The 16,173-nt window shown below is 47.6% G+C and overlaps 1 protein-coding gene across 2 annotated transcripts in view; it reads left to right on the forward strand.

Moving 5' to 3' along the window:
• The first annotated feature begins 341 nt into the window (after positions 1-341).
• Positions 342-16,173, forward strand: part of SAMD10 (sterile alpha motif domain containing 10) — a 73,620-nt gene continuing 57,788 nt past the window's right edge. For both annotated transcript variants that reach the window (XM_063147429.1, XM_063147430.1), the window contains exon 1: positions 342-450. In XM_063147429.1, coding sequence (XP_063003499.1) covers positions 345-450 — 106 coding nt within the window. In that variant the 5' untranslated portion in view covers positions 342-344. The remainder of the gene's footprint in view (positions 451-16,173) is intronic.

Here is a 16,173-nt window from a genome sequence, read left to right on the forward strand (position 1 = left end):
AAGCAGGCGGAGGCTGGCAGGACGCGGGTGACCTTGCGGGGATGCGGGCGGCGGCGAGGGGCGTGTTTGAGCATCTTCTTCTTCCTCCTCCGATCCGAGCGCATCGTCGGGTGACTTGAGAGCAGGAGCGAGAGAGACAAAAGCAGCAGGAGAGGAGGAGGAGGAAGAAGGCTCCCGGGACGCGCGGCAGCGGCTCGCTTCGCCCAAGTGGGGCTTCGCCCATCCGCACGAGCCAGCGGGCGCGCCCCGCCCCGCCGCCCCGCGCCGCCCCGCCGGACGTCTCGGGCGACGCGCGATCGTCTGAACCCGCCAGCTCGCGCCGCCCCTCCGGCCGCATGCGCTTGATGTTCGCGGAATTGCGCTCCAAAGGCAGCAGCCCCTTGGCGAACCCGGGAGGGGGACATGAGCGGGCGCTGACCATGAACTGCACCGAGGCCAAGGAGATGGACGGTAAGGAGAGGGGCGCGCGCGTGTGCGTGTGTGTGTGAGAGAGAGGGAGGGAGGGAGGCGCCGATGCTGCTTCGGTGCTTGCTTCGGGCGAGGGGATGGTGGGTTTCGGAGTCCGGCTTGAGGCAAGTGGGGGGGGTGCCCCTGCCTGCCCCCGATCCACGAGTCTCCGGTTTATTCTCCCCTGGAGATATTCGGCGCGCAGCAGAGCACCGCGGTCCTTTGTAAGTTACGCGGGGCGCGCATCCTGTCTGGTGCCAAGGGCTCCGGGAGGGAGAAGAGCAAGGCACCGAAGGCAGGCAGGAGGGGTTGTCAGCTATTTTTTCCTCTTCTGCCGGCCAGCGTGAACGAGAAGGACGCCTTAGATGGACTTCCTAAGGGGGAACCGGAGCTCTGTCGCTCCCAACGTGCCCCTCTGGCTTGGGCGACGGGGACATGGTCGTGTGCAGAGAGCCCCCGGGAAAGATGCATGAGCTGCGGAGCGCTGGGTTTTCTAAAAAGATGTCTGACCTGGCAGCCCTTGCCTGTTGTCCAGGGAGGAGGGAGGGAGGGAGGGAAGGGGCGCGCGACTGGGTGTGGAGGGCTGCGGTGCTGAGAAAGAAGCACTCTGCACATGCTCGCTGTTACTCTGGACTTCTTGTTCAGATCTCTCAGAGGTCAACGTCGGGCCCCGGGACTTCGGCTGTGGGCACTTTTTGTGGCGAGGGTGGTGGTGGATGGTCATAGAGAAATAAAGAGGCTGCATCCCAGGGCATGTTCAGGTAGGAGTAAGTCCGGCTGGGCTCCAGGAGTCCTTGCCCCTGAATAAAGAAGCGTAGGATCAGCTGAGAGTGTCTGAGGCTGCCTTTTCCTGGAAAACTGAGAGGAGGTTTAACACGGAACCGTTGCACTGGGGAGGGAGGGAGCTGGGTGGGGAGTGGACACATTTCATTTTTTAAAAAAATGAGAAGTACGGTGGTTTAAGCCTGCCTGGGTGGAGGCCATTTCTCTGTCCGGGAGACACCCTGATGTGTGGAGGTTATTCAGCGTCACTCTGCACATGGTCTGACATGCTGTTTTCTTTGCAGTTACTTGGTATCTTTCAGGCTTTTAGCCAAGTCAGTAGTTTAAATTAACTCCCCTGTGAAGTATGAAGTGTTTTCCAAATGGAGTAATATAACGTAGAAAGCAAGAGCGAGTGAAATGTTTTTTAAAGGGTGAAAAGATCTAACAGGCATAGCCCTGAATCCACTTAGAGCTGCCTTACCCAACCCTGGGGCCCTCCAGATGTTTTGGAGTACAACTCCCATCAGCCCCTGCCAGCACAGGCATCAGGGATTATGGGAATTGCAATCTAAAACATCTGGGAGGCATATGGTTGGAGAAGGTTGACTGAAGGGTAACAGGGTGCCTAATTAATCTTGCGACCTGATCCTTGCCATAGCTATCAATGGCAACTAGTTCTGATGGCTTATCAGAGGCAGCAAGCTGGGGAACATGGGTGGGGTGTGTGTTGTTGCACCATGTCCTGCTTGTGGGTCCATGGTGGACAGCTGGTTGGCCACTGTGTGAACAGAGAATGCTGGATTAGATGGACCCTTGGTCTGATCCAGCATGGCTCTAATAATAATAATAATAATAATAATAATAATAATAATTTATTTATTTATTTATTTATTACCCGCCTCTCCTTCTGAATCAAGGCGGGGAACAACACTAAATAAAATATAATACATAAAATTAGATAAAAGAGCATATAAAACCAATACAATATTAAAATTGTATTGTACCGCCCAGAGAGTTTCGGCTATAAAAATGTAATAAATAAATAAATAAAATAACAATCACAACATCTTAAATTTTTTAGGTTTAAAATTCATTCTTTATGTCCTTATGTTATGGTCTTACTTGGAAGTGATGGCTGTTGATTTTAACAGGGTTTGCTGCCAAGTATGAGGACTGAATATTGCTGTATCAGTGCCTAGCAGACCCCCTCCTCAGCATTTTTAACTAATAAACACGTCCCCTTGAAGGCAGCAGGACTGAATTCTGATGGGACAAGTTTCGGAATGGGTTTCCCCTTGAGCCTCTTAAATGCCGTTGCACCGGTCCCGGTCCTAGAGGGTGGGTAGATGTGGGCAAGCGCCATTTCCATGTACCCTAAACCTTCCAGACTGAATAATCCAGAGTAAATGTCAACATCTCCTTCAGAGACTCCCAGGGACCAAAGGCATTAGAGGTGGATTCCAAAGATCTCATTGGGTCGATCAGTTATCCCTCAACATCCTTTAATTACCTTTCTTATGCTCCGGGTTATGTATGATGTAGTGGAGGGGAGGGCGCTCACTCAAGATTCACCCCAGCCCTTTTTAGTGAGCTTGCAGTGGGTTTCTGATCAGTGTTTGCAACTGTGAAAGTGAAAATTGCAGAGGTAGTTATTGTGCCACAACTCGGAGTTGTGGCACAATAACTACCTGAATGAACATGAAGTACTTTGCACAGACTAAAGCCCCATTTGAATGTGGTGTGTTATTATCATCACCTTTAAAGCCCTACATGGGTTGGGTCCAGGCTACCTGCGGGATCGCCTTCTCCCGTACAATCCGCCCCGCACACTCAGGTCCTCTAGAATCTCCTTCAGCTAGCAAAAACTAGATTAACAACTGTTACCCAGAGGACCTTCTCTTCTGCTGCTCCCAGACTGTGGAATGGCCTGCCGGAGGAGACTCGTCAACTGAACAGTCTACTAGCATTCAAGAAAGCTATAAAGACTTATCTCTTCCGGTAGGCCTATCCAGTGGAATTTTAGGATGTTTTTAAAATGTTTTTAGGACGTTTTTTAGGATGTTTTTAACAATGTATATTATGTTTTAATTGAGTATTATGTATTTTATCATTTATTGTTGTTCCCTGCCTTGATCAAAATGGAGAGGCGGGCAAGAAATAAATTTATTATTATTATTATTATTATTATTATTATTATCATTATCAACATCATCAGCATCATATTGTGGGGAGGGGGCGCATTCTTCCACTGTTTTTCATCCCTCTCTATAACTTGTAAGGAATAGGGGAAAGGCTCCAAATAATAGAACCAGAAACAATAGCTCCGCCCCCTAACTCTGCACTGTGAGCCGTTGTAGGGTAGTGCAGTGGTTGCAGCAGCCTTGCCCAACCTGGTGCCCTCTAGACGTGTTGGAAGTACAACTCCCAGTGTCTCATGGCTGCCTGAGGAATTGTAGTCAAACCCATTTGCAGGCCACCAGGTTGGGGAACGTTGGACTAGAATACCTAGCTATGGCCAAGGTGATCTGGGTTTGAATCTCCACTTAGCTATGGAGCTCAGTGGTAGCGTTGTTCCAGTCACCTTTTCTCAGGGCTGTTGTGAGGATAAAATTGTAGAGTGGAAGGCCATGCATGCTGCTTCTTGGAAGAAGGGTAGGATGCCGTTGTTGTTGCTGTTATTATTATTATTATTATTATTATTATTATTATTATTATTATATTTATTTATATCCCGCCTTTTGCTCAATGCTGGGCCTCAAGGCGGCATCACGAAATTTAAAACATATACATTTAAAACATATACATTAATAATTATACATAAATGTTTGCATGTTGCTGCTGGTGGCGGTACAAACTCAATTTTAAACCAGGGCAGCAAAATGCTTGAGCTAGCCTTGCGTGTATTATCTCCACAACCCTGACAACAGCCCTGCAAGGTAGGTCAGTGTTGTTATCTCCGTCTTGCAGATTGGGAGCTGAGGATGAATGACAGTGGGTTTGCCTACGGCCACTTAAGTGGGTTCTCGTGACTAGGAGGAGATTTGAAAGAGAGACTCAAAGGTTTTCAAACAGAGGCAGATTGGCCACCTGTCAGGGATGCTGTAGCAGTAGATTGTCCGTATCGGCGGGGCGTTGATCTTTGAAGACTGTTCCAACTCTTATGATTCTTGGTTCACAGCTCAAGCGCTCAGCCACAACACTTTAACTGCTCAAAGTGGAGGCTGATGGCTCTGATATCACTGGGGTGATGAATCTTCTCCGGGTTTCAGTATCCTTTCATAGAATCATAGAAAAGCAGAGCTGGAAGGGGCCAACAAGGCCATAGAGTCCAACCCCTGCTCAATGCAGGAATCCACACTAAAGCATCCTTGACAGATGGTTGTCCAGCTGCCTCTTGAAGGCCTCTAGTGTGGGAGAGCCCACAACCTCCCTAGGTCACTGGTTCCATTGTCGTACTGCTCTAACAGTCAGGAAGTTTTTCCTGATGTCCAGCTGGAATCTGGCTTCCTTTAACTTGAGCCCATTATTCCAAAGCACCTTGGATATCTTCTTTAGAGTTCTGACTGAAACCCGGAGCAGATTCACCACTCCACTTATATCAGAGCCACCAGCAGCCTTTCATAAAAACACTTCTTCAGATGAATTGATGCTTGTTTTTGTCCTCATAGAGTCAATGTTACTCTGTTGGTAGCCAGATTCTTAAACATTGTTAATGCTAGATGTTTAATGCTTAGCAATTAGGATTGTTCCTGATAATGTGTGCTATATGTTCTCTTTTGACTTGTCTCCCGATTGGTGTGTATTCAGGCTGGTCGACTAATAAATTCTGATTGATTAATTGATTGCCCAAGCTGTTAAAGAGCTCTTTTTTCTGGAGTGCTAAAAGCGCTTCATGTACAATATTGCAACAATCCCGAAAAACCTTAAGAGGAAGGGACCATATGTTATAAGTGGCTTGTGTAAGGCTTGGGTGACCGTATGGAAAGGAGGACCAGGCTCTTGTATCTTTAACAGTTGCATAGAAAAGGGAATTGCACCAGGTGTCATTTGTATGCATGCAGCAACCGGTGACATTCCCTCTTCATCACAACAGTTAAAGCTGCAGGAGCCCTGCCCTCTTTTGTATCTGGTCACTCTAGTATAGCTCCTGCAGCTTTCACTGTGGTGATGAAGAGGGAATTTCACCAGGGGCTGCATGTATACAAATGACACCTGCTGAAATTCCTTTTTCTATGCAACTGTTAAAGATACAGCACGGCTCTTCTTATGTTCTTAGACACTTTTATTTATGAGTTTTATCCTGTCCTTCCTCTAAGACAGCCTTCCTCAACCTGGGGCGCTCCAGATGTGTTGGACTACAACTCCCAGAATGCCCCATTCTAGGAGATGCAGTCCAACACATCTGGAGCACCCCAGGTTGAGGAAGGCTGCTCTAAGAGGTCCAGGGTAGCACACACAGTTCTCCCTTCTCCCTTTTGTCTTCACAACAACCCTGTGGGGTAGGTTAGGCTGAGAGATTGGGACAAGATCGCCCAATAAGCTTCATGGTGGAGTGAGGCTTCAAACCCCAGTCCTAGGCTTAATCTACACCAGCCGTTTATTCCGGAATAATATCAAGGTCGTCCCTACCGCTCCACATGATGTTCACCTACTTCCACGGTGATCTAGGGTCGACCACGCCGTTTTCCTGGGATATCGCAGACTGCTTTTGCCATGTTTTTCTCGGCTCCCTCGCTACGATCCCAAAGTCCGCGGCTGGTGTGCCTCCCCTCCCCGAAGCTGTTGCTGTTCAGCAGGAGCACCTGGCTCAGCGAAGAGCCAACCCGCTTTCAGGGGCGTGTCCAGCGGTTTCTGACGTGTGCGGCCACCATTTTCAATTGGCTATTGGCGTGTTTTGGTGCTGACTGTGTGAATTTTTTTTTAACACAAATGTATCAACGCGCAGGAGCGCATCTTTGACACAGTACCTATTCCCCCTGGTTTTTTCATGTATTTGCGCTGGTGTGCATCTCGAAGGAGGTATTAAAAAAAATCTTTGCCCTGTACCCATCTGTTCAGTCCCACCCGCTTCTCCCAATACACCTTCGGAAACGCCATCACGGGACTCACATCCTCCCGCAATGGCACTCCTTTACTCCCAGGAAACTTCCCTCGCGTGTGCCTTGTGAGTGTGGATCCTGGAAGCGGGAAAACTCAGAACCACCCCTCCCCCTTTCGAAAGGGCTCTAAGTGTAGATCAGCCCCTAGTCTAACACTCTAACCACTACACCACACGGCTCTCTTGACATGCAAGGGATCCCTGATCAACATGACAGGGGAAAGTAGTGGGTTTGAGAGCCGTTTTACTTCATTTGCTAGAACCTTAAATTATTTCTCTGGTTTCTGCTTTTTCCCAAGTAGCAGGTGTTGATGGGGAAAAGCTCTTTCCTAAATCATGCCCTGCTGTGGTGTACACACTTGGCAGTTATTCATTAGAAGCTACAGCCCATCCTAGCCTTAAAGGCAGAGGAGAATGGCGAACAACACTCCCTAATCTCATTCATCCTGGCAGGATCCCAATGACTCAACTCAGTATTATTCCCACTTTACAGATAAGGAATTGAGATTATGGGAAAGAGATTCTCTCATGGCCACCAGGTGAGTTCAGGGCTCACCTGAACATTCTGAACTCAGGATGTTCATAGCATCATAGAATAGTAGAGTTGGAAGGGGCCTCTAAGGCCATCGAGTCCAACCCCCTGCTCAATGCAGGAATCTGCCCTAAAGCACCCCTGACAGATGGTTGTCCAGCTGCCTCTTGAAGGCCTCTAGGGTGAGAGAGTCCACAACCTCCCTATGTAACTGGTTCCATTGTTGTACTGCTCTAACAGTCAGGAAGTTTTTCCTGATGTCCAGCTGGAATCCGGCTTCCTTTAACTTGAGCCCGTTATTCCGCGTCCTGTACTCTGGGAGGATCGAGAAGAGATCCTGGCCCTCCTCTGTGTGACAACCTTTTAAGTATTTGAAGAGTTGCTATAAAACAATCTAGTAATACAACCTGGTACCCTCCAGAAGTTTTGGTTTACAACTCCCATAAACCCCACCCAGCATGATCAATGGTCAGGGATTATGGGAGTTGTAGTCCAAAACACCTAGAGGGCACTAGGTTGCATGCCTCTGCCATAAGATGTAGTGCTATCTGCTAGTCTAGCTGGCTTTACTTTCCCCCAACACCTTTTAGAAGAAAGAATTAAACATATTTGTCAATAATAGCCAAAAAATGGAACTTCCCTATTCAGAAGCAGTATACCCTTGATTGTGAACCACTTTGGACCTGACAGAAGCTGCATTATCTCCTCTGGAAAGTCTGGTGTCTAATCCCAGATACGTGGGAGCTTGTTGTGATATTTGGTGGCGGTGGCAGGAGTTCTTTTTATTATTCACATATTCCACAGCCGAGACCCAGCACAATAGGTTCTGGGGCTGAACCCAAGCTCTAACGAAGCCTTGCAAAAAGAGAATTAGCATAACTATTGGAGCTTGTGCTACTATGTAACATTTAATTTGAGTGTCTTAAGCCTTCTCTACTTTCTTTTTTTCTAAAAAAATAAATAAATGGTTGTCATAATATTTACCTAAGAGAAGCATGAGGCTGGGAATCAGGAAGCAAAAGGTTGCGGTTGCAAAGTTGTTTTTTCAGACGGAAAGGTGAAGGAAAAGGTCAAGTTGTCTTTTTTCGATCACACCCCTTGCAGGGCTAACAAACACTGCCCAATTGTTCTCTCTGCGGAGGGCTTTGATCCAGGCCAGGAGTCCTTAAAACATTTGCTGAGAGAGCTGCAGCAGGAGACCTTGGCCAGGGAAGGAACGGAGAACTCGGTCTAGAGCTGACTTCGCCAACCCGGTGCCCTCCAGGTGTGTTTAGATCAAAGTGTAACAAGACGCCAACTTCTTTGCAGGAGCCCTGCAACCTTCCGTTGTGAGGTTCTTGCCTTTCCGGCCATCTCTTCGATCCAGGTTGGGATGAAGACGAAACGTTTTTTCTCCCGTCTAATATCCAGTTGATTTGAAAGACTGCGGGCACATTGATTTCCCCCCACAGACCAAATCCCCACTAAACTAAGGGCCTGTCATTTGCAAAGCAACCGAAGTCGTCCATCTTGCAGCGTCTCCTGACCCTCTCCGCTGTGTGTGCATATTCTTTGGGAGCTGTTGGGAAATATTCCAAACCATGCAGATCAATCAAGAGCGTGATATTGATTTATTTCATTTCATTATTTAGTTAATTATTTGGTGGGCTTTTCAGGGGGGATCTTTGCAATGCAGAATGCACAGCTTCATTCCCCTTGCGGAACTATTCACAGGAGTAAGCCCATTCTTCTTTCATCGCTGGGTCTCTGTGTGTTCCCTTGTGGCTTTTTTTTAATCTTCCTTTCCCCTGCTCTTCCATCTTGCCTTCTCCCTCCTTAGAGGAAAGAAGCACCAAAGAGAATAGATGTATTCTGTGACTTACAATTGAAACGCATATCAAAACGTCGCACGGAGTCAGATGTTTGATATGGTTTAGTTCGGCTTTGCTTGATGTTCTCTTGGTTCAGTTCGGCTTCAGGCCCGTAAAAAAAGCCCAGTCGCCTGTTTGGCAGACCTGAACCGAACAACGTGGGTGGCGATTCCATTTCATGTGGGAGCAGGCTTATTATGAATGAGGCGATCAATATACCAGCACTTATCTCTGTGCTAGGGAAAGCTTCGATTTGTGTGTGTGTCCAGGGCACAATTCAGACATCACGGTTTTGCTAGGGTGACCAAGGAGGACAGGGCTCCTGTATCTTTAACAGTTGTATAGAAAAGGGGATTTCAGCAGGTGTCTGAAACCTGCTGAAATTCCCTTTTCTAGACAACTGTTAAAAATACAGGAGCCCTGTCCTCCTTTCCATAGTGTCACCATAGTTTCACTCAATACAAGTGCAAAACCTAGGGTGACCCTATGAAAAGGAGGGCAGGGCTCCTGTATCTTTAACAGTTGTGTTGAAAAGGTAATTTCAGTAGGTGTCATTGGTACACATGCAGTACCTGGTGGAATTCCCTCTTCATCACAAGCGTTCAAGCTGCAGGGGTATAGCTAGAGTGACCACATACAAAAGAGGACAGGGCTCCTGCAGCTTTAACTGTTGTGATGAAGAGGGAATCCCACCATGTGTACCAATGACACCTACTGAAATTACCTTTTCAACACAACTGTTAAAGATACAGGAGCCCTGCCCTCCTTTTCATAGGGTCACCCTAGGTTTTGCACTTGTATTGAGTGAAACTATGGTGACACTATGGAAAGGAGGACAGGGCTCCTGTATTTTTAACAGTTGTCTAGAAAAGGGAATTTCAGCAGGTTTCATGGTTATGCATGCAGCACTTGGTGAGATTCCCTTTTCATCACAACAGTTAAAGCTGCAGGAGCTATACTAGAGTGACCCGATCCAAAAGACAGCAGGACTCCTGCAGCTTTAACTGTTGTGAATAAAAGGGAATCTCACCAAGTGCTGCATGCATAACCACGAAACCTGCTGAAATTCCCTTTTCTAGACAACTGTTAAAGATATGGGAGCCCTGTCCTCCTGAACACAAACCATTAAATAGGCCAATGTAAAGGGATGTGAGCCAACGGTACGAATCCTTTTGCTTAAAAAAAAACCCAACTGCTGTTTGCCCTTCAAGGAAACATCCATGGGTGCTAAGGGAAGCTCCCCTTGAAATGCAAATAGCAGCTTCAAAGAGGTGATTTTTGTTGGGATCATAACAGGGAGAGGAAGAGTTAAACTCCCCCACCACAGCAAAGCTGTGCAGGCCTCCTGAGGGCTGCTATTTATATAACCGACAACAGGCACGTTAATTGCACATGGATGCAATTAATGTCAGGTCTGGTTTGGCTTTGAGATTCCAACATCTCTTCTGTCAGAAGGAAAACGGCTCTACACGTGTTGCTTTGAAGTTGTCACCTCTCATAGAAGAGGGAGTGAAACAGTGTGATTAGCCTGAATAGAAGAAGTCAAACAACCGTGTAGGCTCTTTACTGCCTAGTCCTCTGATTGAGTGCCTTGCTATGCAACCCGGGAGAAGCTGTGCTTGGCAGAAGGCGCTGGTGCAGATGTGATGAATTCACCTTTCCAAAGGAATCCTGCGAGACCCGTGGTTTTTGCTGTTGTTGCCTGCTAGGGGCACTGAAAAATACGCCGCTGTGTCGTAGTTACTCCTGACCACAGATCCATCTTCCCAACGGGAGATGAACAGCTTGCAGGATCGGGTGCTAAGTAGCCTTTCCCCCCCGAGCAATGTTGAAGATTTGGCTGCACAGCATGGTGGACTGCATGCATTTCCATGCTGGAAGGAGCTGTATAAGGAGGTTGTGAAACCACCTTCCACGGGGCCTTTCCAGAAAAGGCTCAGCAGGAATCTGTTGAGAATTCAAGGTGCTGGTAATGATGTTTAAAGCCCTAAATGGCTTGGGACCTCGATACTTGAGAGAGAGAGCCTCTCCTTATATATGCCTGCCTGAGACCTTAGATCTGTTGGAGGAGCCCTTCTCTGCATCCCACCAATGCAACACATACACTATGATGGGACAAGGGAGAGGGCTTTCTCTGTGGTGGCACCCCGACTGTGGAATGCCATCCCCTTGGAGGCCCAACTGGCGCCAACATTGATTGCATTTCGACGCCAAGTAAAAACATGGCTTTTTAACAAAGCCTTTGATGGTTAAAATGACCCTCGTGTGGCGCAGAGCTCCAATGTCAGTGGGGCGGTGAATCCGCTCTGGGTTTCAGTCAGACCTGTACACGTGCTACCTTGGCTAGCTCCCTTAGAATTATGACTGGTTCTGACTGAAACCCGGAGCGGATTCATCACCCTTCTGACATGGAAAACCACTAGCCTCCACTGACTAATTCAGTCTCATTCTTTGTATACATGTTTTGGGGCATGTTCAGTCTCAGGGTATGAGCCTCGTGTGGTGCAGAGCGGTAAAGCAGCAGTTTCTGCAGCTGAAACTCTCCCCACGGCCTGAGTTCGATCCCAGCGGAAGCTGGTGTCAGGTAGCCGGCTCGGGTCGACTCAGCCTTCCCTTCCATCCTCCCGAGGTCGGTAAAATGAGTACCCAGCTAGCTGGGGGAAAGGTAATAACGGCCGGGGAAGGCAACGGCAAACCACCCCGCTATAAGGCCTGCCAAGAAAACGTCAGCGAAAGCTGGCGTCCCTCCAAGAGTCAGTAATGACTCAGTGCTTGCACGAGAGGTTCCTTTCCTTTTTCCTTTGATGGTTAAACTCACTGGCACATTGTTTTAACTGTTTTAACTGCATCTATTACTTTTAAATTATATATTGTTTTAACTTGGATCATGGTTTAATTTATTTTTAACAGTGTATATTTATTGTTTTATACTGTATGTTTTTATCTGTACGCCACCCTGAGATCTTAGTGATATAGGGCGGGATATAAATATTTGAAATAAATAAATAAATATTAGGTAGGGTGACCATATGAAAAGGAGGACAGGGCTCCTGTATCTTTAACAGTTGTATTGAAAAGGGAATTTCAGCAGGTGTCATTTGTATATATGAAGAACCTGGTGAAATTTCCTCTTCATTGCAACAATTAAAGCTGCCCTCTTTTAAAGCTGGTCACTCTAGTATAGCTCCTGCACCTTTAACTGTTGTGATGAAGAAGGAATTTCACCAGCTTCTCCATATATGCAAACAACACTTGCAGAAATTCCTTTTTCAATACAACTGTTAAAGATACAGGAGCCCTGTCCTCCTTTTCATGTGGTCACCCTAGATTAGGGTCGAAGCTACACTGGCAGGCCTTCCAGGGCTTGGGTTTGGGGGGAGGATCTCGGTCTTTCCAGCTTCTGGGATCGTCCCCCAGGGTCCAAATGCCAGTGCAACATCCCGGAAGTCAAGAGGGATGTTCCTGGTGTGGCGTTGTTGTTGTTTTTAAGAAGGGAGAGGTTTGCATAATGGCGTGGCTGCAATCCTGTGCCAAAGGTAAGTTGTTGTGGTTTTTTTTTTTAAAAAAAAAACCAACCTTAAAACGTGGTGCTCCAACATGCTGAGGGACATCGCGGGGATGGCGAAAATGTTTTTCCCCCACCCAAATGGGCACGGAGCCCCCTCTCAGCTCCATGCCTGTTTGAAGAGCCCTGTTACTCACACAGAGGAGGGGAAATCTAGGAGCCCACGCCACACCGCCTGCAGTCCTCTGGGTTGTCCCGGGGCCATGGGAAAAACTTGGATAAGTCGAGTCCCAGTTATCCCAGGACAACTGAGAGGTCATCTCTGGTTGACCCCAGGATCAGCTGTGCGTCATTTGGATGCACAGGAACGACCTTGAGCTGACCCTGGGATAAATGGGAAGCGTAGACACGGCTCGGCTCCAGGACAGGGATTGGACCATGCGATCTATTAGATCGCTTCCCTTTCTATGGCCTTAGCTAGATTCTGCGGACTTAAAGACCGGTTTTTGGTTTTGTGTACTGTCTCGAATATTATGCAAACTTAGTCATAGAAAAATACATAAAATAAATCTTCATTGAAAATGCACATTTCCTCCATACGGTAAAACATGAAAATGCACATTGGTGTGTTTTGGGGAGATGTGCTGATTTGCACAAGGGTGATTTGCACAAGGGTGATTTGCCGAAGCACGAATTTGCACAAATTTGGAGAACTGGGGGGGGGGCGGAAACGTATTCCACCCATGAGCGAATGATAGGACAAAAGCTGCTTGACCATCTGCAAAACCCAGATGGAAGAGATTGTACAAAATCTGTACTCGCCTTGTGTGGGGATGCATCGCTTCATGCACCCTCTCTCTCCCTGCAAGGTCAGGCTCCTAGCAGTCCACCAAACATCTTCCTGCGTGCCCTGATTCCCAGTAGAATGTCTGAGATTTCAGTGGTGGAGGAGGAGGAGGAGGAGGTGTGTGTGTACAGCCCTCAAAGGGTTCTGAAGGATCAATGCAGCCCCCAACCCGAGGAAGTTGACCTACGCCTGTCCTAAGTTAAACTTCTGCCACCGCCATCACTGCCTCCTTCTCCTCCTCCTCTTCTAGCACTGGCCTAGTTATGCCTTGCAGCATGATATGCTAATCGCAGGATCCTCCCCACACATGGGCCACACAACGTCCCAGGCGTTGTACCCGTCGTGGAGGCTATTTTTTTTTTTTTACAAACTTGAAGAGGTGGAACGCATTTGCGCTCCAGTGAAAAGTAAAAGGGTAAAAAAAGTAAAAAAATGATTCCCCCGCCCAATCCCACCCCAATGGGCATGGAGCACCTGAAGAGCTCCGTACCCAGTTCCTGACTCCTTGCATTTACTCACGAGGAGCCGGGACAAAACCGGGATGGCCACCCCCACCTCCCGTGGTCTTGGGACGATCCCGAGACTGCGGGGAAAATCGGGCTAAAAGCTGTCCCGGTAATCCTGGGGAAAGGGAGGGATCATTGCGTCCAGGGAGGGATTATTGCATCCAGTTCTGGGCTCCATGATTCAAGAAGCATGCAGACAAGCTGCAGCGTGTTCAGAGGAGGGCAACCAGGATGATCAGGGGTCTGGAAACAATGCCCTATGAAGAGAGAATGAAACAACTGGGCATGTTTAGCCTGGAGAAGAGAAGATTGAGGGATTGAGGGGTGATAGCACTCTTCAAATACTTAAAAGGTTGTCACACAGAGGAGGGCCAGGATCTCTTCTCGATCCTCCCAGAGTGCAGGACACGGAATAATGGGCTCAAGTTAGAGGAAGCCAGATTCCGTCCGGACATCCGGAAAAAATTCCTGACGGTTAGAGCAGTACGACAATGGAATCAGTTACCTAGGGAGGTTGTGGGCTCTCCCACACTAGAGGCCTTCAAGAGGCAGCTGGACAACCATCTGTCAGGTATGCTTTAGGGTGGATTCCTGCATTGAGCAGGGGGTTGGACTCGATGGCCTTGTAGGCCCCTTCCAACTCTGCTATTCTATGAGTCTATCCCTCCCTGTCCCCGGGATCCCCTGTGCTTCATGTGGATGCATGTGGATGATCCCGGGGTGATCCCTGGGATAAGGCATGGTGTAATGCCCAGAGCGACAGGGCAGGGTGGAAACTTCCCACTGGTGGCTGTAGCAGTTGAAAGAACCCATGGCTGTCACAGGCACTTGGAGGCTTCTTACAATGTGGGGGCTTCTGAGGGCTCCTCGGGATGATGGGCCCTCAGATTTAAGAAAGTAGTAGAGTTAGTATCTATCTGTCTATCTCTCTATCTCTCTGTCCTGTGCTTTCAGCTGCATTGCAGGAATATATTCAACAGGTACAGCTTTCTCCATCGTTGCATTTCCACGCCGGAAAAAGCTGCATCCTCTCTTTGAAGGAAAAGGTGTGACCCTAGATGGTAGTTCCACATTTCTTTATCCAGATCCCCCCCCCCTGCCACCACCATCTTCCTGGCAAATAAAGGAACTGATATATTTTATGACTTTCTTACATAGGAGCAATGAAATTAAATGAGTCTGTGTGAAGCAATAGTTGACCTGAAAGCATTCGCAGAAGTGCTGAGTGGCGTTCCAGTTATAAAAGGCTAATAAATCAAAGAGAATGGTTCGGGTAGTTTTTCTTTTCCCTTGTATAGCTGCTGAACCTCTTTTCGGGGGTGGGGGAGGGAGTATTAGAGAACCTTCACAGCGGTGAAGGTCCAGTCCTAGAAGCTCTGTTTTTGTCTGTTGAAGGCAGTGGGAAAGCAATTTTTTTTAGTGTTCTCGTTGTTGTTAGGAAATGGTGTTGTGTCAGAAATTAGGCATGGTGGAAAATGTCAAGGTTTGCAAATTAAAAAAAATAAAAATCTACAGATTTTCACAGCGGGAGCCAAGGGCATACCAGGGCCAAGAAAACCCAGAGAGGGAAGCAATAAGGGGGCGGAATAAACTAGATGGAGCTTACATTTTTCCATTGGATTCGATGGCCTTATAGGCCCCTTCCAACTCTACTGTTCTATGGTTCTATGAACGTTTAGCTCACTGGGGTTTTTTTCCTTCATAGGTAGGGTGACCATATGAAAAGGAGCAGGGGGTTGGACTTGATGGCCTTCTAGGCCCCTTCCAACTCTACTATTCTATGATTCTATGAGGACAGGGCTCCTGTATCTTTAACAGTTGCATAGAAAAGGGAATTTCAGCAGGTGTCATTTGTATATATGGAGAACCTGGTGAAATTTCCTCTTCATCACAAAAGTTAAAGTGCAGGAGCTATACTAGGGTGACCAGATTTAAAAGAGGGCAGAGCACCTGCAGCTTTAACTGTTGTGATGAAGAGGGAATTTCCCCAGGTTCCCCATTTATACAAATGACACCTGCTGAAATTCCCTTTTCTATGCAACTGTTAAAGATACAGGAGCCCTGTCCTCCTTTTCATAGGGTCACCCTATTCAAAGGAGATTCAAGGTGACTACGCAGTCATCTTCCAGCCCTTTTCAGATGTTCTAAGGGCCAAACTTGACATGACATTAAATGCCTCTTTGCATTTTACGTGTGGGTTTTTCCAAACTGCAAATACCCATCAACTGGATCTCAGCGGGCGTGGAATCGTTTCCTCCCCTTCTGTGGAAAATCCTTCCTCTGAAGGTCCTGTTTGTTTTGGGAGGGAGGGGAATCCATTGGCACTGGGGGGGGGGAGAGATTTCCCCTCAAGGCGAACACCAGCTTAAGAAAAAGGATTTTCTCAGGATCATAGCAGGAGATAAATGCCCCTTTCCACCCTGCTGCTATCCTGATAATGATAGGGTGACCACATGGAAAGGAGGACAGGACTCCTGTTTCTTTAACAGTTGCATTGAAAAGGGAATTTCAGCAGCTGTCATTTGTATGCATGCAGCACCTGGTGAAATTCCCTCTTCATCACAACAGTTAAAGCTGCAGGAGCCTTGCCCTCTTGACCAGATATATAACATCTGTGGAGAGC

Source organism: Elgaria multicarinata, chromosome 1 (assembly GCF_023053635.1).
Source record: "Elgaria multicarinata webbii isolate HBS135686 ecotype San Diego chromosome 1, rElgMul1.1.pri, whole genome shotgun sequence".
Lineage (NCBI taxonomy): Eukaryota > Metazoa > Chordata > Lepidosauria > Squamata > Anguidae > Elgaria > Elgaria multicarinata.